Source organism: Phaenicophaeus curvirostris, chromosome 9 (genome assembly GCF_032191515.1).
Source record: "Phaenicophaeus curvirostris isolate KB17595 chromosome 9, BPBGC_Pcur_1.0, whole genome shotgun sequence".
In the NCBI taxonomy this organism is placed as follows: domain Eukaryota; kingdom Metazoa; phylum Chordata; class Aves; order Cuculiformes; family Cuculidae; genus Phaenicophaeus; species Phaenicophaeus curvirostris.
This window is the reverse complement of record NC_091400.1, coordinates 14,740,197-14,762,523: the sequence shown is the minus strand read 5'-3', so window position 1 is coordinate 14,762,523 and position 22,327 is coordinate 14,740,197. Positions and strand designations below refer to the sequence as shown.

At 35.7% G+C, this 22,327-nt stretch overlaps 1 protein-coding gene across 4 annotated transcripts in view; it reads left to right on the top strand.

Moving 5' to 3' along the window:
• IDE (insulin degrading enzyme) overlaps positions 1-21,455 on the top strand; it is a 62,726-nt gene extending 41,271 nt beyond the window's left edge. For 3 of the 4 annotated variants that reach the window (XM_069864160.1, XM_069864158.1, XM_069864161.1), the window contains exons 15-25: positions 299-443; positions 3,261-3,371; positions 4,359-4,479; positions 6,224-6,315; positions 8,924-9,035; positions 9,839-10,006; positions 11,873-12,145; positions 14,186-14,247; positions 15,479-15,551; positions 17,565-17,632; positions 18,784-21,455. In XM_069864160.1, the coding sequence (XP_069720261.1) occupies positions 299-443; positions 3,261-3,371; positions 4,359-4,479; positions 6,224-6,315; positions 8,924-9,035; positions 9,839-10,006; positions 11,873-12,145; positions 14,186-14,247; positions 15,479-15,551; positions 17,565-17,632; positions 18,784-18,879 (1,321 nt within the window). In that variant the 3' untranslated portion in view covers positions 18,880-21,455. Of the gene's footprint in view, positions 1-298; positions 444-982; positions 1,128-3,260; positions 3,372-4,358; positions 4,480-6,223; positions 6,316-8,923; positions 9,036-9,838; positions 10,007-11,872; positions 12,146-14,185; positions 14,248-15,478; positions 15,552-17,564; positions 17,633-18,783 lie in introns of all 4 variants that reach the window. The other variant, XM_069864159.1, reaches the window with a different exon arrangement.
• The last annotated feature ends 872 nt before the right edge of the window (positions 21,456-22,327 follow it).

The following is a 22,327-nucleotide window of genomic DNA, read 5'->3' as shown; positions in this document are numbered from 1 at the left end:
GTTTATTTTACTCTTGGTGAATTCTGAATGTGCAGCAAAATGACCATAACATGTCTTTATTTACAAGCACAAATAAGGGAATAACTCTGGAATCTTTACCATACTTGGGCATCATTCAAGCCACAGGCAAGCTAAGTCGTTATTTTTAGGTATGTTCATATTTGGCTTTAAATGGAAATCCTTCATGATGGGATCCATCAGCATACTCACACTGAATATTCAGGTCAAACTTAAAAGACCAAAAGAAACTGAGAAATAGTTTTAAACTGCATATTTTACTTTCAACATTTTCTTCCAGCCCATTTGCTTACGTGGATCCCTTGCATTGTAACATGGCCTATTTGTACCTTGAACTACTCAAAGACTCCCTCAACGAGTATGCATATGCAGCAGAACTAGCTGGCTTGAACTATGATCTGCAAAATACCATCTATGGGATGTATGTAAGTACCCAAATCAAGGAAAAGCTTAGAGCCTTAAAACTACTTCCACTCATCAACATTTTTAATATTGATTTGATGGAAGCACTTTTATTTTAAAAATGGGTCTAAGGCTGTTGCTCCTTTTGATCTTGGTTATTAACCATCCTCTCTTTAATTTGAATTTTAAGTTGAATTTTTTTCAAAGTCTTCAACAGTCTTTCCATTCATATTAAACAAATTTTCTTCTTTATTTTTCTATCATTCATGAAATAATTAGTTGTACGATTTCTTCCTTCATTTAAAAAAAAAGAAAAAAAGCAACCCTAATCCAAGCTTACATATTTGTTTCAGTTCGTCAGATATTTATTAAGAACTTTCTGATTGATGGGGTAGAAGACCCCCTTTTTATATTATTAAATAAATGGTACTCTTCAGCTTTCCTGTTCAAGAGCTACTGATCATGAGGCTGCATATACATACTCTTCAGTCATGTTTCTTCATCCATTACTTTGTCACTGCTTGAGGTATCAAAGCATTTCTTTTGTTTTTCTTTTTGTTAGTCGCTACATTTATGCTGATCCTCTCCATTGCAACATGACATACCTGTTTATCAGGTTATTGAAGGATGATTTAAAAGAGTATACATATGCAGCACGCCTCTCAGGTTTGATCTATGGCATTGCATCAGGAATGAATGCAATACTTGTAAGTAAGAAAAAAATGCAGGAGGAAATGAAACAGCTTGGGAGTTGTTGAGCTTGGAGAAAACATTTGACTTTTGCATTTCTAAATGAGATGGTTAATGTTTTTTTCCTTGCATATATCTCATTAATTAAAGGCAAAGCAAAACAGTGTTTTTTAATCAGTACTGAGTGACCTGTTTACGATTGCAGTGTCTTGTGAACACGTGTGCAGTGCAATTGTTGCATTCTAGTTCACGTTTTTATTTGCTTGCATGGTAATCTTGGAAGTACTGTTGCTGGTGTCTGTAAAAAAATAATAACTTTTCTGTTGAATGAGGTGCAACTTTGAAGATTTTGTTACAGTTCTCTAATTGTGCTATAGTGAGGTGTGGAAATGGATTGTGCATGTGATCATTAGAATGCAATGCTGGATATTAATAACTTTTCCTTAGTGTTTGCTTTTATTGCGTGTTTTAGAATATGTTTTAAAGTGCTGACAATACCTACTTGATAAATACTTACAGTATGATAAAGGGTTATCTCTTAGCTTCTCTTGTGAGATTTATGATAGGAGATTTTAATAGTCTCTCTTGAAGTTCTGTTAAAAGCTTCTATTAACCATCATTTTATGCCAAAATGTGTTTTGAAATTTCTTGTAGAAGTATTATCTTACAAAGCATCTTAGTAAGAAAATTATGTATTGTATATTATTGTCTTCATGTTTTCTGTGTGAAAGAGAGTGCTGCAATTTCTGTTTGTTTTTTTTTTAATCCAACACAAATCGTTTTGCTGGTAGGATTCACTTAACTTACCGCAAACATGGATATCTATTTTCAGTTTCAAAACTTGCACATGTTTTTGTGGTCAGAGTTAATTCCTTTAATAAAAAAAGGGAGGGGAGAAGGGTTGGATGTGTAATTTTTTTTCATTTTTAGTAGCAGTCTAGGAGTTTAGAGTTACTTTAATACTAGATGGTTTTTGTAGTGTCTTTATATTCTTTTGTTGTAGATTCTGTTATCATGTGTTAAAATCCGTTTACTCCATTTTGGTATCTAGGAACTTCTAATATTCTTTTCTGTATTGTGAGCAGTTTTATGGACAATAGGTGTAATTTGTACAACATTGATACGTTAAGCAAGGGCAGATGTTGCACTGAAAGGTCATCTGTGCTGATGGAACATTTTGGGTTCTTGCACTAACTTACGATATTGACCTCTGTCATAAATCCATTTACCACAACTTGTTTTTCAAACTAATGGTTCAGGTATATTTTAGCAACTAGAGAAGAAAAATTTCTTCATAATGGAAGTCAGGAATTCACCTGTATGTTGGTTTCTGTTGTAAAATGTAGTTTTACCCTTAATAATTAAACTGCACAAATCCAGTTAAACTCCTGTTTCCAGATACCAAATTTTGAAGGTTGTTTTTTTTCCCCCTCTACAGAAGTAGAGCACCCAGTCCCTTCACTATGCAAACTTTCTGTAGCTTGATGTAATTTTTAAGTTTCTATGTTGTTTTTTCTAATGACTTTTTTCTTTATTCTGTGTATATTGTCCAAAAAATATGTATGACTAGATCAATATCTCATTACGGTTGTAGACTGTAAGTCTCTTGCTGTTTCAGCCCAGCACCGTCATGGCTGTAATTTGTGCTGCTGTTAACAGTACCCACTTTCTTGTAGTATTGCTTACTTTTGCTTAAGAAAAATACATTTCTGAGCAACAGGTTAACCAGGAAAAAAATATTAAAAGTAAATTGGAGATAACATTTAAGAAGATTGTGGATCTAGATTTTGTTACTAAAATGAAAAACCTGGAGTAAAACCATTTCAGTACGCCAATGTACAGTTTGCTGACTGGACTCAATATTTTTAATCATTAAAAATCTATTTTGAATACAAACTACTTACATCTACATGAAATTACATTATTTCACTGCATTCAGAACTCCTGGGAAAATATGCGATATTATATTTGTCAGTTAATTATCTTTTGATGGATAAAGGGATTTTATTTCAGAATGAGTTAATGTAGAATAACATTGAATTTGGAGTAAGTGTTGAAAAGTTTATTGTCCGTTGAATTATACAAAACTTGGTAATTGTCTTGTTCTTTTATCTTCCACGTTTAAAGCAAATTATGTGCTTTTTTCATAGCTTTCTGTGAAAGGTTATAATGACAAGCAGCATATCTTGCTCAAGAAGATCATTGAGAAAATGGCTACTTTTGAGATTGATGAAAAAAGATTTGAAATTATCAAGGAAGCGGTAAGCTACATGAGAAATATTCGTTTTGGGAGTAATTTAAATTGAACGCATTAACTTTAAATGAAATCTAAGGGCTGATTATCCATAGAAGTACAAGATTTTCATATAGTTTTAAGATATTTCCCTGATTGTCTTTACAGTTCACTTGGACTTTGTTTCTCTATTATGCATGTTTTGTCATTTTATATAGAGTTTTGTTACATTGGCCTTTTGTGTATGTAAAATAGGGACAAAATACAAAAGAGTCAATAGGGAGATTGCAGCTTTCCCCCTCATGTCTACATCTAATGGAGCAGGGAGATCCCAGCTTCTGGCTTCTGTTTGGAACAGACAGAAGGTGCATCCTCATGCTCATTGTTTCTCACTTGCGTGCCCTGAAGTGAGTGAGTTTTTTCCAGTACTGGAAATGATCCCAGTTTGCCAAAACTATTAGTTTGTGCTTTCTAGATCCTCTTATAGAGGAAAAAGGATTTGAATTATTTTGCAACGGTGCAGCTGGATTGGAAAGAGTTTCTTTGGAGAAACTCACTGATTCTTCTCTTATACCTCCTTTATCCAGGCAAAGAATTTCCCAGATGCTCCTATATTTTTCTAAGGAAGTCACACCAGGGAATCAGCTGGGAACAAAGTACATTTTCTGTTAGCAATATTCCCCTTCCTGGACAGTCATCATAGAATGTTTATTTCCTGGGTAAAGTGACTTGATCTAAGTACTTGTTTAGGTGTAACTGCAATAGTTTAGGTTCAAGCTATTAATTTTATGGAAATTTGATTTCATGCTCATTTCAGCTGCTTAATCCATAGGCCCAGAAGCTCACATTATTACTAAGGTAGTTTAACACTTTTTTTAACAGGTCTAACAAGCAAGAGAATGTTCTTGACATTTGCCATGTATCTCTTTGATGGTACACACAGTTCAGATTACAAGGTTAATATTTTATGTTTAGAAATAGAGTTCTGTTATTTGAACTTAATTTTTTGTTTTAGTACATGAGATCGCTTAACAACTTCAGGGCTGAACAGCCTCACCAGCATGCAATGTATTATCTCCGACTCCTGATGACAGAAGTTGCTTGGACCAAAGATGAATTAAAAGAAGCTCTAGATGGTAATGTTCTGTCAGTTTTAAACTTAATTATTTTTATTTTTCCTATGGAAAATGTCTTGTTACTAAACTGGTGAGCATACCCTTGCCAAGTTCAGCTCCAGCTGCACCTTGGCCTTCCTGACCCTATCCCTACACAATCAGGCAGCATTCCGGTACGCTTCCAAGGTTCTGTCCCTGCTTGCGCTATCTGTGCAGTCTCCTCTTCTCCTAAGTTTGACCAGCAGGTCTCTACGCCACGCTGGTCTCTTCCCTTCCCTGCCTGATTTCCTACATCTGAGGACTGAGTGCTCTTGTGATATGTGGAAAGTACCCTTAAATATTTGCCACCTCTGTTCTGCTTGCTCCCTTGTCCCTGAGGACCGTTTCCCAGAGGGTCCTACTGACTAACTCCTTGAAGAGCTGAAAGTTTGCTTTCCTAAAATTTAGAGTCCTGAGTATAGTCCTCACCTGTCCCATATCCCTCAGGATCTTGGACTACACCCAAGATCGTGACATCACTGATGAGCTCACTTGCATTGGTGACCATCAGATCCATTATTGCATCCCCTTGGGTAGGGTTGTCTAGTATTTGGGTTAAGAAATTATCTTCAATGCACTCTTGTAGTCTCCTGGATTGCCTACAGCTTGCTGTGCTAATTTTCCAGGACATGTCACGATGGTTGAAGCCCCCCAGTAGGATGTGAGCATGCAAGCGTGAAGCCTCCTGTAGATTGATTTTGTGATGTCTTGTTGGAATGCACAGACATTCTCTTTCAAGAAGAGAATCTGGCTTTTATATTGATTTGAGCAAGTGGATACAGAACACATATCCGTAGTTGTCAGAATGACACATACCATACTGTTCGAAGTTGGGATGCTGAAAACTGCTTCATTAAGATAGGCTCCATAGATGCCCTAAGCCGGCTGCAAAGGGGTGTTTGTTTTTTCTACAGGATTGCTCCAGGATAAAAATGTAAACATTTAGTTGCATAGTTCCTTGACTGATTGCAGGTGTCTGAGATTAGCAGTGGTGTCGGTGCTGCCTGTGAAGTCAATGACAAAAGTAATGTTGATTTTCGTGGCAGTGGGTTCAGCCATATGTAGGTCATTCCTTTTTTAATGCCTAGTGAATTTTGAAAAAAGTAAGAAATTTTCTGTTCTATGTGTAGGTTGTCTTTATAAGATTAATGCTACTGCATTCAGCATAAGAATAGCTAAAAATGGAATGCTGTTGAAAGCATAGAACCTGTGTGTATGTGTACTCTGAGATACATTGCAAAAATATTTTTCTTGTGTTTTGTTTGTTACAAAGATGCTACCAAAACACCATATTTGAATTGAGGTTCTTTTTTTATTCTTGATGGTAAATACACAGTGTATTTTTTGAGCATTATAAACTACATACTGCTTGTTTAGTTAAGAACTAAGGCTTCATCTTGGAACACCACATGAGTTATTATGACTGTTTTCTCTGGAGACTGAGTGTGTGTTCAGCATGATTGGAAAGAAGGCTTTTTTTTTTTTTTTTTTTCTATTTTTGGAATCTGGGTCAGATGGTTTGTGAATCCTAAGCAAAACAAACTATATGATGAGTGCTCTTATTTAGACCTGGAAACTTTCCAGTGCTGCATTTTTAAGGAGAGATTCACTTTTTCATGATGATGGGTTTCTCCTCTAAGAAATACACTATATCTAATGATGAGTTAGGTGGTACTTAATGTAAAAATGCATGTAACTGATTTAACTGTCTCAATACCTATTTTAGATGTCACTCTTCCCCGCCTCAAGGCCTTTATAGCTCAACTGTTGTCACGGTTACACATTGAAGCTCTTCTCCATGGCAATATAACAAAACAGGTTGGTGTGATACTTTGTTTAATAAAACACTTTTTATTAAAAGCAGCATAAAAAATGAAACATTAGTTTAATCTCAGATCTTAAAGCAGTTTCACTAAATACGATCTCATCATTTGATTTCATACTTCTTTATCTTTATGGGATTATCACTGTGTAGTTTTTTTCTATTTTATATTTATTACTCTAAGTGCTGCCCTTGTGCTGCTCTTAGGAAATTAATGATAAACAACTTATAATCTGAATATTTTAAAGTCTATCTTTTATGTCATTACTGTGATGTGATCGAGCTGAATAAGGAACATTGTGCTGCAGATCCTGCTTTTCCATTTAAGTTTCAGGTTGACAAAGAAAGATAGAAGGATCCAAGATACTTCCAAAGGGGTATTGCTTTGGAAAAAGCCAGTCAGGAATGATGTGCCATAAAAAACAAGTGTCAGCTCTCGGTTGCGTCTTTTCGGGAGTAAAAATCAGAAAACATTCATTCTGTCTTCATTAAAATAGTAATGGTTTGTATTTCCACAGGAAATCTAACCAAATATTTGAATATATGTACCAATACAGCATGTAGTCTTTCTTGTAAGTTTTTTCATTCTTTTTTTGTGGGGCTGATATAGCAGCATTTCTGTGTTAGACCAGCTCTGTGATACTTTACTAGCAGGAGGTGTTACAAACGCTGCTAGTGACTAGTGAGTATATGGAGAAGAAAGTTAACTATTAAGGAGGTGAAAAATAAAAAGGTGGAACCAATAGCACTGGATGCACAAAGTTGAAGAATGTCTCTAAATTTTTTTTTCTAATTTTATAGAGTATTTTTCATGTGAAGAAATGTAAGAGTCTCACTTTTCTTAGAATCATAGAATAGTTTGGATTGGAAGGGACTTAAAAGATCATCTAGTTCCAACCCCCCTGCCAAGGGCAGGGACACGTCCCACTAGATCAGGCTGCCCAAGGCCCCATCCAGCCTGGCCTTGAACACCTCCAGGGAGGTGGCAGCCACAACTTCCGTGGGCAACTTGTTCCAGTGCCTCACCACACTCATGGTGAAGAAATTCCTCCTTATGTCTAGTCTAATCTGCCCTTTTCCAGTTTATGCCCATTGCCCGTAGTTCTGTCATTACAAGGCTTTGTAAAAAGTCCCTCCCCAGCTTTCTTGTAGGCCCTTCAGGTACTGGAAGGCCTCCTACAAGTACTTTTTTTCTTACTTGTTTCTTACACGTTTGTATAGGAAAGTTAGTTCCTTCTGAAATATACCTGAATGACTAGATGTTTCAGATTTGCTTGATGATGCAGACAGCAGAGAACTGCATTCTTCAGGTGGCATAAGTGGGTGGCTATTGAAGACTCCTACAGCTGGAGAACTGGGAACGGTAGGCTGTTACACCCATAGCTGTGTAATATTCAGAAATCTCCAAACCTCCCTGAATAGATGTGGGTAGGAAAACTTCTCTGTGTTTTGCTGCCCATCATTATAGTGAGCATCACTGACAAAGCTCTGAAATTTTAGCCTGGATCTAGAATTTTTTTCAACTTAAACTGAATCAAAATTGACACACCCTTGTAACAGCTTCCAGTACTGAGATTTTTGTTAGTGAAACTGTACTTTTTGAAAAACTAGACCTGCCTAGCTGCTTAAAATTCTCATTTCTTCAACTAATTTCATTCTGATATATGGTTTTTTGACTGTTCCTTTTATTTTTTTGCTGCAAGTGGATAAATAGTAAACCTATCCTGTTTAGACATCTGTCTGAACAGTGTTGCTGTAAATACTCTGTTTTAATACCATAACCTTATAGGAGGAACGTATAGTATTTTTCTCTAACTGTTAGACATCAATCTTCTTGTCTTTTATATCGGAGGGGTGATGAAGAGTAGCATGATTAAGTTTTCAGACCTTTTGCATGTTTTTGAGAAGATCGCTTGTGTTGTAAGTTTCTGGCAGCGCACTGAGACTTGGGCTTTCAGCCAAAACTACTTTGTAGGAATTTACTGTAATTTCCAGTATGCAGGCTTCAAGGATACCTGACCTTTAGCAGGTAAAGCTTTTGAAGTTAAATCCTTGAATGAAACTAATGCTTTTTCAATTTTTTACTGCTCACGATTTTTAAAAAAATTATTATTATTTTAATCTATCGAAAAAAAGAAAGTCACTGCGCAAGAAGTCGTGATACTACCAGCACATCAGTGGAAGGCATGCTTGAAATTAACCATTGATTTGTTTTCTTAGAATTCCATTTGATGTGGTGTCATTTGTTTTGTAGACATACCTTGTAGGTATCTCACTTTCAAACTTTGAAAGATGAATACATCAAAGTGGTGAAGGGAAAGGGAAGAAAATCCATTGAATTTTAATCTCAAAAGCACTGGGGAGGAAGAGTAGTAGTTAAACATGTAAATAAGATAAATGTCAAAGCAAACAAACAAATAAAACCCCAACCAACCATCACCCCCAAACCTCCACTTAACTTCTACGGTTTTTATTAAATTACAATATTTCTGCTTTTTGTTCATGATTTTTTTTTCTGTTCTCTCACATCACCATCAATAATCTTAGCCTGCTATTAGATACAGAATAACTAATGATTGTTAAAAATCCTATTGTTCTTTCCAGGCTGCATTAGGAATTATGCAGATGGTTGAGGACACACTCATTGAGCATGCTCATACAAAGCCGCTCCTCCCCAGTCAGCTAGTGAGATACAGAGAAGTGCAACTTCCTGACAGTAAGTTAAATGATTTATTTACAGTTTTTTAATGCATGCTAAATTGAGAGTCTCTGTTTACTCGTGGCATTTTAGAATTAATATTATTCTGTCGCTAGGAGTTTATTTCAAAATCAGACTTACTTCAAATTATTTTAAATTATACCTTTAAAGATATAATTAGGGTGTGGTTTTGCTAATAAAGTTGTACGCTAGTATATCATCCTTCTGGTATACTTGAAAATGAATTTGTTTTCGTTTTTAATCTGTGTATGAAAATTGGACTTCTTGGGGTAGGAACTAGATTAAGGTCCCTTCCAGCCCAAGCCATTTTATGATTCTATGATTCAATCCTAATTTGCTCTGTATGATTTATGGAAATAAGAGCGCGCGCGCGCGCTCTCTCTCTCTCTCTCTATCTCTCTCTCTCTCTCTCTCTCTCTCTCACACACACATAGTGGGCACATTTGAGTAAGCATTATTCTTTGAGCCTTTTTGTGTATTAATTGACTATTCAGTGAAGGATTGTTCTAAACAAATCTAGCTTTTTGAGGAAATTAAAAGCTCTTATACAAGTAACTTTGTATTTTTTTAATAAAAGTTCTTTTGATCTCCTCATGTTTTTACATGATTTTACTTCTATTGGGCAACAAAAAGTCTTACGTGTCTTACATATAAGAAAGAAGGTTCAAGGAATTGCTGGGAGTTACACAGGAATGATGACATATGTAGCGATACAGCCAAAGTATCCACAGTGACAGACCATTATCTCCTTAATTGTGGACAATTAAGAATGTACATTTTTATGTTTTTTATTCTTTTAGGAGGCTGGTTTGTATATCAACAGAGAAATGAAGTTCATAACAATTGTGGCATTGAAATATATTATCAGACAGACATGCAGAGCACTTCTGAGAACATGTTTTTGGAGCTCTTTTGTCAAATTATCTCGGAACCATGTTTCAATACTCTGCGCACTAAGGAACAATTAGGTAAGTTTTCCCATAGTGATTCTGTGTCTGTATACACACACGCAAACATACTCACATGCTTACATGAGACATGATGAGGTAGGTGTTCTTTCCCTGCTTATTGAATGCCATTTAAGACACTTGGTAAATGTAAAAAACTTTAACTGCTGATGACTTAAAGGAATGCTACTGTGTACATACTCTAAATTGAGAAGAAGCAAGCACTATTTTTAAGATAAAACTGAAATACCTGAAATCAGTGCTGGCTTAAAAAGGAGTTTGATCACTGTACAGAAAATTTCATATCCCAGATTTTTACTGAAAGAAGAAGAGATCGTTTTCCTAAGTTTTAGATCTTCCTAAACAATCAGTAGTAGCAGTTTGGTCTTTCCTACATGTGATCCTTCTTCCAGCTGCACTTAATGATTCACAAGCCCTAGCTTAGGAATACTGCTTTATGGGTCATGGTAAGCTGCCATGCTAAATACATTTCAAGCTTTTTAAGAATACAGCTGTTCACTGTTCACAAATAATTGTTACCTGAACCACTAAGACTGAAATCTCATAAAGTCATTCCAAACAGGGTAACAAGAAGAGACAGAGATTTTACATGACAATTTGCGTGACTGAAATACTGTTAAGGAAGACTATAGTTTACCCAAGGGTGAGAGGCAGGGGAATGTCTTGGCATGGAGACTATGAACGTACCAGGGAGTTCAGTAAGATCAGGCTTTTTGTGAATAAGTAACAGAATCAGTCATACCATACTAATCATAGGGATTTTAACTATCTAAGTCTTGGATGCAAGACTGTTTGGAAAGTCATGACTGAGGAATCAAAAAGAATAGTTCATTAGAAAAACAGTGTTCTGCCATGCTTTGTGGTCATCCAATGCTATTTAGAATTTTCTTCAAAACTCTAGATGATATATACTTACTAAAGAACTTACTAAGTGTGAATATACTTACTAAATCTTCAGATAATACTAAGCTGGGAGAGAATGCAAGTGTGTGGGAAGATAGAATTCAAAATTAGTTTGACTTTTTGGAAACGTGACTTGGATGAAGACACGATGCAATTTGCTGGAAACAGTTTGGTGGGAGTAACCAATGGCACAGATAGAAGCTAGAAAGCAAGTGGCTAGGTAGGAGTTACGTAGAAAATGATCTACAGGTTGTAGTGGATTGGAAGTAGAACATAAATCAGTAGTGTTGCGCTGCTGTGTCAAACACTGGGATGTATAAATGGGAGCTTCCCAGGTGCGCACACAATAATACTCCTATATTGTTCAGCTAAGGACTTGGAAATACTGTATCCAGTTTTGACATGAGCATCGAAGAACAATTAGAGAGCTATAAAAATAGTTAAAAGACTGAAATGTGACAGATTTGTTATTAAGAGACGGGATGATGACTGATAAAAGGCATGGGTGTTCAGATAAGCAAAAGCTGCAACAGAAAGGAAGGGAATAGTATTTTCTTTCTATCTAATTGCTAAGGTGAGAAAACAGTGGTGTTACATTGCAGCAAAGAGAATTCAGAGTAGAAATTGTGAAAAAAATAGTTAGTTTCTAATGTTTAATCTAATGAAGCACCAGAGAGGAAGGCATAATTTCTGATTACCTAGTCCTGATGTTAGAATTTCCTTTGCCCTGCCTTGGTCTGCCTCATCTCCTCCTTGCCCCTTCCTAGAAATGGTATTTGTCTCAGTGGGATAAAGAAGTTTTAAAAAACCACAGTGGCATATTTTGCAAACCTGCATTATTTAATTTATGGTACAGCGTTATACTTACCATACAACTGCCTTCCAGTCAAACATGCAATGTTTGGCAAGCAATGCTGGAACAAGGGATTTCCTTTAATTTGTGACTTTTGCTGTTTTGCCAAGGTTACATTGTGTTCAGTGGTCCACGTCGGGCAAATGGCATTCAAGGACTGCGATTTATTATCCAATCTGAAAAGCCACCACACTATTTAGAAAGCAGAGTCGAAGCGTTCTTAAAAACTATGGAGAAATGCATAGAAGACATGACAGAAGAGGCCTTCCAAAAACACATCCAAGCTTTAGCAATTCGTCGTCTAGACAAACCAAAGAAGCTGTCTGCAGAATGTGCTAAATACTGGGGAGAAATCATTTCTCAGCAGTATAACTTTGACAGAGGTAAGACAAATCATATTTCTTTTAAAACTGAATGCTGTAGTTTGGCTCTGCTTGTGACTGTTGAATGTCATGTTCATGTGAGAACAACTTAAATTTTTACATAGCCTGTGCATACTTTAATATAGTTTTTGTGATTTGTGTCCTACAAGTTATATTTTGTCCTTCTACCCTGAGAAAATATCTCATTTGTGGAGACTGTGCTCTCCCTGCTGTGGGAGCCATCAGTAGTAGAGGATAAATGCATTCCATGATGTTTGCCATATGATGTGCATTGGTGAATGCACACTTTACTGACATTCTGTTCTTTCCCTTAAGACTCAGTGAGACACAGAGCAGGTCAAGGATTGGAAGTGGTTTGAATGCAAATGTCGATGTTGCATAAGCTCAGATTTCTTTCTGTGCTGTTAAGATATCTGTGTGACATACATACCTAATACTTGACTGAGGTGCATTCAGATACTCTTAGACATTCCTGACGGTGTGTGCATTGATGAACCCTATTCCTCTTCCCATGGCATTGTTCTTTTGAGGAAGCATTGGCATTGGCCACAGCAGGTATCTTGACTAACACGTGACCTGTCTTAGCTTAGGGTAGGCTTGAAGAAATGTGGTTTTTTTTAATCCATGGTATTTTGAAGGTTATAAGCTTGTACATGACTAGGTGAGACCCAGCTTCTGTTGTTATTACTGTAAATGGGCTGACAGTTAGTTATACTGTGATTCTACATAGGTAGTATTGAAGTTATATTTTTCCCTTTTTTATCCTTGGTTGAAGATTATTTTTTTATCCAAAATACTTAGGTATATTAGTAATATAGTTTTATAACATTTAAAAAAGAAGTTTTAGGTACAGATCAGCTTTTCCTCACCTTTTCATATTGAACTCCTATTCACAGCTATAATTTTCCATCTTCCATGCATAATATGATTCCTACATAAAATGCACTCTGTATCCTGTGACTTCTGTTCTGCTTTACATACACAGTATTGGCCTTCCACAACAGCAAATACAGTCTTTTTGGTCAACAGTGTTTAGGTGAGCTGTTTAAATAATGAAGAATTTTGAGCTGTCATCTAGGTTGGTCTTGAAAGAATAAGAGCTACTGCCAGGGTTTCATGCCTGGGTATAAGGAGTGGTGTGGAAACTTATCCCCGCAAGTACTTTTTTTTTATTTTTTTCTTGTGTCTGATGGAACAGTTTAATTTTTCTCTACCTTAAGTTTCTGGTTTTACCATAATTGGATCTATATTATCACTCTGGAATTTCTTACTGCTGACTGTAGACATATCTTTCATATCTAAATCCTGCTCAATTTGTTATTTTCCTTGACTTTTATATCTTTAACTTTCTTCTGCTCAGTAGTAGTTTTATTTCATTAATGATTCTAATATGACTAGGATTGTCAAAATCAGAAATTCATATTCCAGCCTTAAGAAGGGAAAATGTTTTTTCTACAGGTATTTGCATTTTTATTATTACTTTTACTGTTTTACTTAATTTAAAACATTTCTCTAAAATGTCATTGATTTTTTCCAAACTGCCTTTTGTTGATTTTTTTTTTTTAAATTTCCTGCATGTAGAACTTCATGTTAATTAATTACAGGTATGATGTAGGCACTGTTCCTTACATTTATTTAAAAGTACATTCTGCTGAAGTACATCCTACCATCCTGTTTCCTCACTGGAGTAAAAACCATCTACAATCACTATGCATTAGAAATATGTAGCATTGATTTGAAGGTGGTACACTGCAGCAGGTGTATCTGTTTAGCTATTGAATAAAATACGCTACCATCGGTATTCTTTAAACATGCATTTTTTTAATAAGTCCAATCAAATGCACTTACTGAAGTATAATTTTCTGCCAGGCTTCCGATGACTCTTATAGTGATGTAAGTATTAGCTTGAAATTTAAGAATGAAAAGCATACCATTTGCAGTCAATTGCAGCATGTGAAAGAATAATACTTTGGTTAAGTAGTGTGCTAATAACCAGCTATGATTTGCAGACTTGTTTCAATTTTTACTATTTTTCTGCAGATAATATTGAAGTGGCTTATCTAAAGACCCTGACCAAGAATGATATTATACAGTTCTACAAGGTAAGTTAGTCATTTAGTGAAAATGTACTTGGAAAGAGATTTAGACTGAACGGAATGTTATTTGTGAGTCATGAAAGTATATACTTATGCCTGTTTAGGTAGGGGATATGATTGATGCCAATACCTTGATAATAATTTTGTTTCCTGAATCTTACTTAGTGGCAGCTAGCACACTAAAAATTGTGAAGGATTGGGTTTTGTTCTGTGTTTTGTTGTTGGAGTGGTTTTTTTTTTTCTTATTTTCCTCTTGTCTTATTTATCCTTTCTCTCTGAATAACAAATGCTTTGCTGTATGACTCGACGGCCAAGCTTGGCCAGAATTATTTTTATCCTTCAGTAAATGATTTGGCTTATTTTGTGTGCAAGTTACTGTATTGCAGAGTGTACATATTGTTTTATTACTTGTGAAGCAGCTAATAGGTATGGGGACACTTTGAAAGGTAATGTAGACATATTTCTTTGGAATTTAGTATTGGATGGAATATTTTTTGCCCATGAAGCAGCATAAATGTGTGTTTCTGTGTTCTTTTCTCTCTTGAGGGAGGGCTAATGTCTTTCAAAACAGTTTCCCTTTTGTACTCTTTATTATCCTTCTCCCTATCCAAGGTCATTTTTACATTACTATCTATTTTTATGAACTTTAGTCTTAATGCTTAAAACTGATTATTGTTTACATGGCACAGTGACCACTAACATCTTTGGTTGGCTATTGGGTTTTTTTGTTTGGCTTTTTTTTTTTTTAAAGTATGATAGCATGGCTGAAGATAAGCAGCAAATACAAACAGTAAATGGAATTTCAATAGCTGTTATTTAGTAAATGATAACTTGAACATGTATATCTGGTATCCCAGAGCAGAAATAACTGGCTAGATTGGTAAGCTAGTCCAGTTGAGTTTAATAATTGTTTTCAGGGTGATGTGCTTCCAGAAGACTGATAGGGATTGAAAATGCTGTGGAGATTTTTTAGGTTGCATTCATGATACTGTGATAATTAATAGTTGAATTCCTATAACTTCCAGTTTTTCTGAGTCCTAAACAGTACGTGAATTTCTTAACTGGATTGTAAAACAATTCACAGTACTGTATGGATGACTTAATAATAATATTTGAAGGGACATTCCTCATTTTAAAGTTTAAATTAAAATTTAAATATTCTCATTCTCTTACTGTTTTATAAATATATCTGAGGGATACTTCCCACACCTGAAGGACTTGATGTTTTTTACTGTAGCTGCTGTTGGCAATAGATGCTCCCAGAAGACACAAGGTATCAGTGCATGTCCTTGCAAGGGAAATGGATTCCTGTAAGTATTATGCTGAATATATTATTTAATCAATTCCTATTCAATCAAGCCATAGTTAAAGACAGCCATGTTATATGATACAAATACAATGTAAGAAAAACTCAACTCTTGAGGTTAGGTACCTTTCAGAGGAAAAAGGATTTCTTTTTATAGATTTCCTTCATCTAGGTGTTTCAAAAATTTGACTGATGTTTGTGGCCGTTCTTCAGCTGTTCTGAAGTATATTGATATTAAACCAAATTTATCTTAAAATAGCATTCCTTTTTTTTTCCCAACAGGATATTTTAAAATAAACATACAACTCTCAGGGAAAACTGAAGTTAGAATTTGCAGTTCTCAATACAATGTTGGAGGAGCAGGTTTCTGACAGGCAATTAATGTCCACAGTTTTATTCACACACTCTCAAAGGAAAAACAAACAACCCAAAACAAAACCCACAGTCCTCTGGGAATGTCCAACATTATATTTACACTTGAGAAAGTAAAAGTTTCTTTAGATTTTATTTTCAAATAATCTAGATTAGCTGTGCATTGTAAACTGTGTTGCTGCGTTTTAGACTTCAAGAAGGAAAAGGTTGGAAGTGTTTCTGCTTAATATAAATAAACTGAGAGGAAAAACTTCTGTTTTGTGCGGATTTTATACTGGACTTAAATTCCAACATGTAACTGGTTACAAAATCAAGAATATTGAAGGCCTGTGTTTGGAACAGAAAGAAGCAGATAGCCTGTCATGTAACTCCGTCCAGTCTCAGAACGATTGATATTTCTGGTACCATGGAAATCGTTGCTCTGCAGCTGAGTAAGGAAGACTTGCTTCAAAGCATCTTTCCAGTTTTTATGATTAATCATTGCAGAAAGGAAATGGCTCTAGTATTTTCCCTATCTAGAGAAAACTTTTTAAAATGTAGTGGCTACATTACCAGAATGGTTTATTGTTTGCATGGGATGGTGTCTTCCCAAGACAAGGGTGAGAATAGGAAACAACCTAACAAGCGGTTACTGTCACAGAGATTATAGCAAGGTATTCTCTCTACATACTCCCCAGTCCTAAACCATTTCATAGAATCATAGAATAACCAGGTTGGAAGAGACCCACCAGATCATTGAGTCCAATCATTCCTATCAAACACTAAACCATACCCCTTAGCACCTCATCCACCCATGCCTTAAACACCTCCAGGGAAGGTGACTCAACCACCTCCCTGGGCAGCCTGTTCCAGTGCCCAATGACCCTTCCTGTGAAAAATATTTTCCTAATGTCCAGCGTGGCCTCTCTTCTGTCATGAAAGAAAAATTGGGACTTTGATGCATTTTCCATGAGTGCAAACGAGCATTCTTCTAAGTGCAGGTGCCCACTCTTTAGAGAGTAGCACAAAAGCTTCCCAGAGAGAACCTCTCCTCCTGGAGGCAGACACGCCATTTTCTCTGAGAACAGGAAAGAGCTTGGAGTAGTAGAGAGGAGATCTGGAATTTGAGGAATGGGAAGCACTTGAACTCCTGTGGTGAAGGTTAGGGTTGGAATTTGAGAATGGAGGTAGAGAATGAGCATAGGCAGGGAGGACTTGGAATTGCTATCCAGAATTTTGGTACATGGAGTAGCCTCCACAGGCCTAGCCTCAGTAAAAGATGTACTGCTCTTGCATTGCTTTTGTTGCATATGCCACTGACATTTACTACTGTGTTCATAATTTGTACTGGAAAACAGGTGTAAGTGTTCATTGATCAGTATATTAACAATTTTTATTTCTGCATTCTCTTTATGTGTAAATAAAATGAATAAAAACTACTGCCTCAGCACATGTTCTCAAGTCAAATCTTGGTTTAAGGTCATTGTATTTCTAAAGACAGCACTGAAGTATAAAACCAGAACATTAGAAAGTCTAATTTAGAGATACTTAAAGATTAATAACCTGTCATTTACATAGATACTTGTCTCATAAGAGAAAGCAGTTTAATATGTAAAAGTTACTGTTTAAATTATGGTCCTGAATTTATTTTGATGATGTTAAATAGGCCCTGTTGTTGGAGAGTTTCCATGTCAAAATGATGTGAACTTGGCACCAGCACCACCACTACCACAGGTAAAAAAACTCAACACACCAGAAATCCCAGGCTTTGACCTTAACGTGGAAGTTCAGTATCATTAAATGTAAATTTATAGGGGAGAAACTAACTTCTTGAAATTCATGCTTTTGTGGGGCTGATGTTTCACCTATTTTCCAGATGTATTGTCATCCTCAGTAACAACAGGGATTTTTCCTGATACTTTTTTTTTCTTTTTAAGTCTGTCCTGCTACTCTTTTAACTCCACTGAGTATCTGCACTGTGGAGTAAAATACAGATTATCATTGTCTGAAAATACTGATTGTATATGATTGGATGTATCAATTGCCAAGAGAAAGATGCATATGCATCGACAAATTTATCATCTTTGTTTAAAAAAAAAACCAAAAACCCTCAAACCCAGCCCCAAACCAACAGCAACAAAACCAGCTATCTTAATAGTCATTATCTTAAAGCCTAAAATGTTAATGCCTATCCCTGTCAGTGTGTAACCTCAGGAGGAAGCAATTTGTCAAATTCTACCATGCAGGTATTGCAGATTTCGCTCTGTGGTGACATATGATAGCAGTGGGCCCTTAATGGGCCTTACATGAATTTTCTTGAAGGATGGTGACATGTGTCCCATAGATAGTTAACTTTTCAAAATGCAGTAGTAGATCTGTGTTCTTATTCAGTCCTTATAGGTGAAATAATCACCATGGGTGGAAATTTCCATATGGATCGTATGTAGATTTATTAGCCATTATGACTGAAATATTAAAAAGTTACTTTGTTACTGCAAGTAAAAGTAATAGTTCATAGTATTGCTGTTGGTTTTATGATCTTGCCTCTGATATTTAAAGGGTTGATGGGATGTTCTGAAGTAGAACTTGTAAATTAAAAGACAACTGCGTTTACTGAAGTTTCTGCCATTATTAGGAATGCAATTACTGCATTATAGCTATTGTTTTAAATTATCTAGAGTAAATACAAAACCATTTATTTCATAAGAAGTAACACTGTTTTGAGTGATGCTGTAATCATGAAATGCGAATCACTAGCATGGTAGAAAAGAGCAAGAAAGACATGTTTATCTGTAGTTATAGCAAAAGTTAATGAAAAGCGAGTAATTTCTCACTTCTCTGGTTAAAGATGTTGAGCAGACTTTCTTGCATACACTTCTTTGCAGCCAAGTGTGATTGAAAATATGACAGAATTCAAGCGCAGTCTGCCACTCTTTCCACTGGTGAAACCACATATCAATTTCATGGCTGCAAAACTGTGAAGAATGCGGATGGATGAAGAAATGCAAATAATCAGTGCTGACATGGTTTCAGGGGACTTCATGATTAAAAAATTATTAAAGATCATTAGGATAGATGGTTCTGTCCGTTACGAAAGTCCCAAATTCCTTCTTGGTTCATTTGACATTAGCTGTGTTAGGGATAGAGAGTATATAAAAATCAGTCGTGGTCATGTGTCATTTCTATTACAGACAACCTGTTGAAAACCAAAATCAACTGAAACAATAAGAATAAAAAAAACTTGTAGTTGCAGTGTATTTTTAAAACAGTATAACCCTTCAAATGTTCATTTTGATAAAATAACCCTCCAGAGCAAACAAAATCACTTGAAATATCCTTATTACTCCTGAAAAACACTGTTTAGTATCCCAATAATTATCTTATTGGGGGCTGGAGGGGGTGAGAAAAATAGGTCCTTTTTGGGATGGTGTCAATAATTTTTCTTATAAATAGAGACTTTCACATTTTTTTGAAGTGATGTGTTGAATGATACTTTTTTAATTGATCCTTAATGCAACCAACATATTTTCTATTTAAGTTTTATGAAGACTGGGGGAGGGGGAGGGAAAGAAATTTGACAACACATAGTAAGTAACATGGTAGTGAGTGACAGAGTTGTCTTAATGAGAATAATTGAAAATGTGGGCATGATTTTAATCTTTCTGTACAAATTTGGGGACATTTTATATTAAAACTAGTAAAATGCTGGAAACACTTTAATAGTGCATCTTATTTTTGTAAGCAAAAGTGTTGTCCCAGTCTGTTGATACTGTCATCATCTTGTTCAGTTGTTCAGTGTTACTGTGAATTGTTTCCATTTAGTATAGAAAATACTTTATTTGGTGTCATTGTTTGTTTCCAGTTGTGCATAAACTGATGGAATAGACTTAAGTCTATTTTACTACATTTGTTATGTTAGGTGTCAGTCCATCGAAGTACTTACAAGTGCAAATAACCTTAAGAACACGTTAGTTCTTGTCTCAAGAACAGGTGAATGTCAGATACGGGCCCCATAATACATCAGATTGTTCTGATACATCTGTGTGGGTCCTTCTTGTCCTTCAGGAAGGCAATTCGGATGGCACAGTACTGGGATAGTGGTACCGCTGTAGCACGGGTTGTGGTTCAGGTTACATCACAAAATGTTTAGTCCCACTTCTTTTAAGAAGGATGCGTAAAACCCGGAAGGCTCAAGAGTCTATGCTGAAATACTCTATCATTTTACTAAATTATTAAATACATTTATATAAAACAATATATGGTGTCTAATCACCATTTACTGACTTGTGCAGAGTGGTCTTGTGCTTGGGATGGCACGCAAATAAAGAAAGGTAAGGGAGCATCTCACTAAATTCTTCTGCCTGTTTGACGCATAAAACTGATTGCAATTATTCAGACAGGATAGAGTATGCAAAGCACTGAAGATATAATATCTGCCCATCAGGGGTGTTACTGATCATTTACTGCTTATTAAAAGAACTTGAAACAAAGGCCCTGATATGACATGCATGTTGTCACACATCAGAATCCTGCTGTATTCAATAGAGCTGTTCTTGTCCTTGAATCAATGTTCTTTCTTACACTGGCTCTGAAGCCAAATTAAATCAAAGTTTGACAGGGGAAGGACCTTCATTCGTCTTTGTCTGAAAGCCTTTTCTAACGGAATAAATACACTGTATTTAAAAGGTGTTTTAAAGGTTAAAAGCACACGTTTCAACGTGCTTATAATAAATTTGATGATTGTGATGTAACCTGTTGCCAGGGAAGGCATTTTTTTGTAGCCTGAGGAGGAAAAAAACTGAACATAGTATAAGCAAAACCAGTAAAATTGTCTGTTCATCACATTTTTCATGGATCTTTCACATAAAATGGGCTTTTTGCCCTCTTGCATTTTTCTTTTGTTTATAGTTTTCTTTTAGAAAAAGTATTTGTATTATATATAATAAAAGTTTCAACAACTTGTTATAAAAATATATATTTTGGGATCTAGTATTTAAACATACCACTCTTACAGTGAATAAAATGAAACTGCTTCTATTGTGTGTAAAAATAAATAAATATATATATTCATGGGAGTACTATCAACTCTAATTTTAACAAATTATAAATACATTGGAATGGCAGTGTACTTAACACAAGCTCAAAGGTCATGTTTTCCAGATGGAAAAATGCTGAATTTCAAAGTTCTATGACTGGATGTGGAAACCCATGTAGTTTTCCAGCAACTCTTAATCACTCTTAAGTGTTCTCCAGCATTTTACAGTTTCTGAGTTTGATATAGCAGTAAATTTTGATAAACTCAGGCATACTAATGGATTCATTTTAATGGATCCAAAGCTGCAGTGTCTACAAGCAATAAAAACTACCTAGAATACACTGTAATTCAATTTTAGTGCTTGTTAATTAGTTTATGTAAGAAACCATAAATTATTATTACATAACTGTAATTTTTGCAAGTGCTATTTTAAGCAGTTGGTGTGGAATTGGGTGCATGTGACACAGCCAGTATGACAGAATGCTAGAGTTATTCTGTTTACAATAAACAATCTGAATTTACTGTTTGGAGTTCTTAATTTTTTTCATTTTATTTTTTTGCATACTGGTAATGTTACATCTATCAGTCTGTGCATGTTTATTAGTGTACGTTAATTGTGATTTTCTGCTATCTAGTTGCCTGGAGTAGTGAGGCTGAAGAGCGTTGCTTGAGAAGTGTTCCCAGTCACTCCTGGGGAAGTTTCAGAGGACTTCTTAGGTAGATCTGCCTCTGTTGTTCTCTTGAGTGCATGAAAACTTGATAATACAAAACCAGAAATACTTGCACGAGACAGGATTTCAATTATCCAATCTGAAATGGTAAATTCGGAGCATTACTGCAGCCAGACTGGGTTGTGCCTGGTGCAGCTTTACAGTGTTGCTTTTGAGAAATTACTTTCCCTCGTCATTTTCTTTGTTCTGTGCACTCCAGAAGATTACGTTTAACAAGGTTAGGAGTGAGTGTGATTGTTAGAACAGTAGACAGTGTCAGTTTTGAACTGTTGACAGCATAAAGATACAAAGTCAGCAGGCACTTCTGCTGATATGAAGGGGCTTCTTGCAGTAACGTCTGACAGGTTGCAATGTTAAAAAGATCGGGTTTATCCTTGACAGTGGGAGGAGTGGTTTGTACTCTCAGTAGAGAAATAAAATGCCTGCAACACACCTGGAAAATTATTTGTCCATGACATCAGAACCCTCTTTCTCCACTTCCAGCTTTTAGGGACTGATGACATTGGCTTTATTGTCTTTTGCAAAAAAAAATCAAACTATCCATATTTACTTCCACTGTTCCTGTTAGCTATTAAAAATGCTTGAGCTTTTTCAGGGTATTGTTTAAGTTCTTGGACATGAACAGCCCTTATTGATGATGTGTTCTACAGTGTAATTATGATG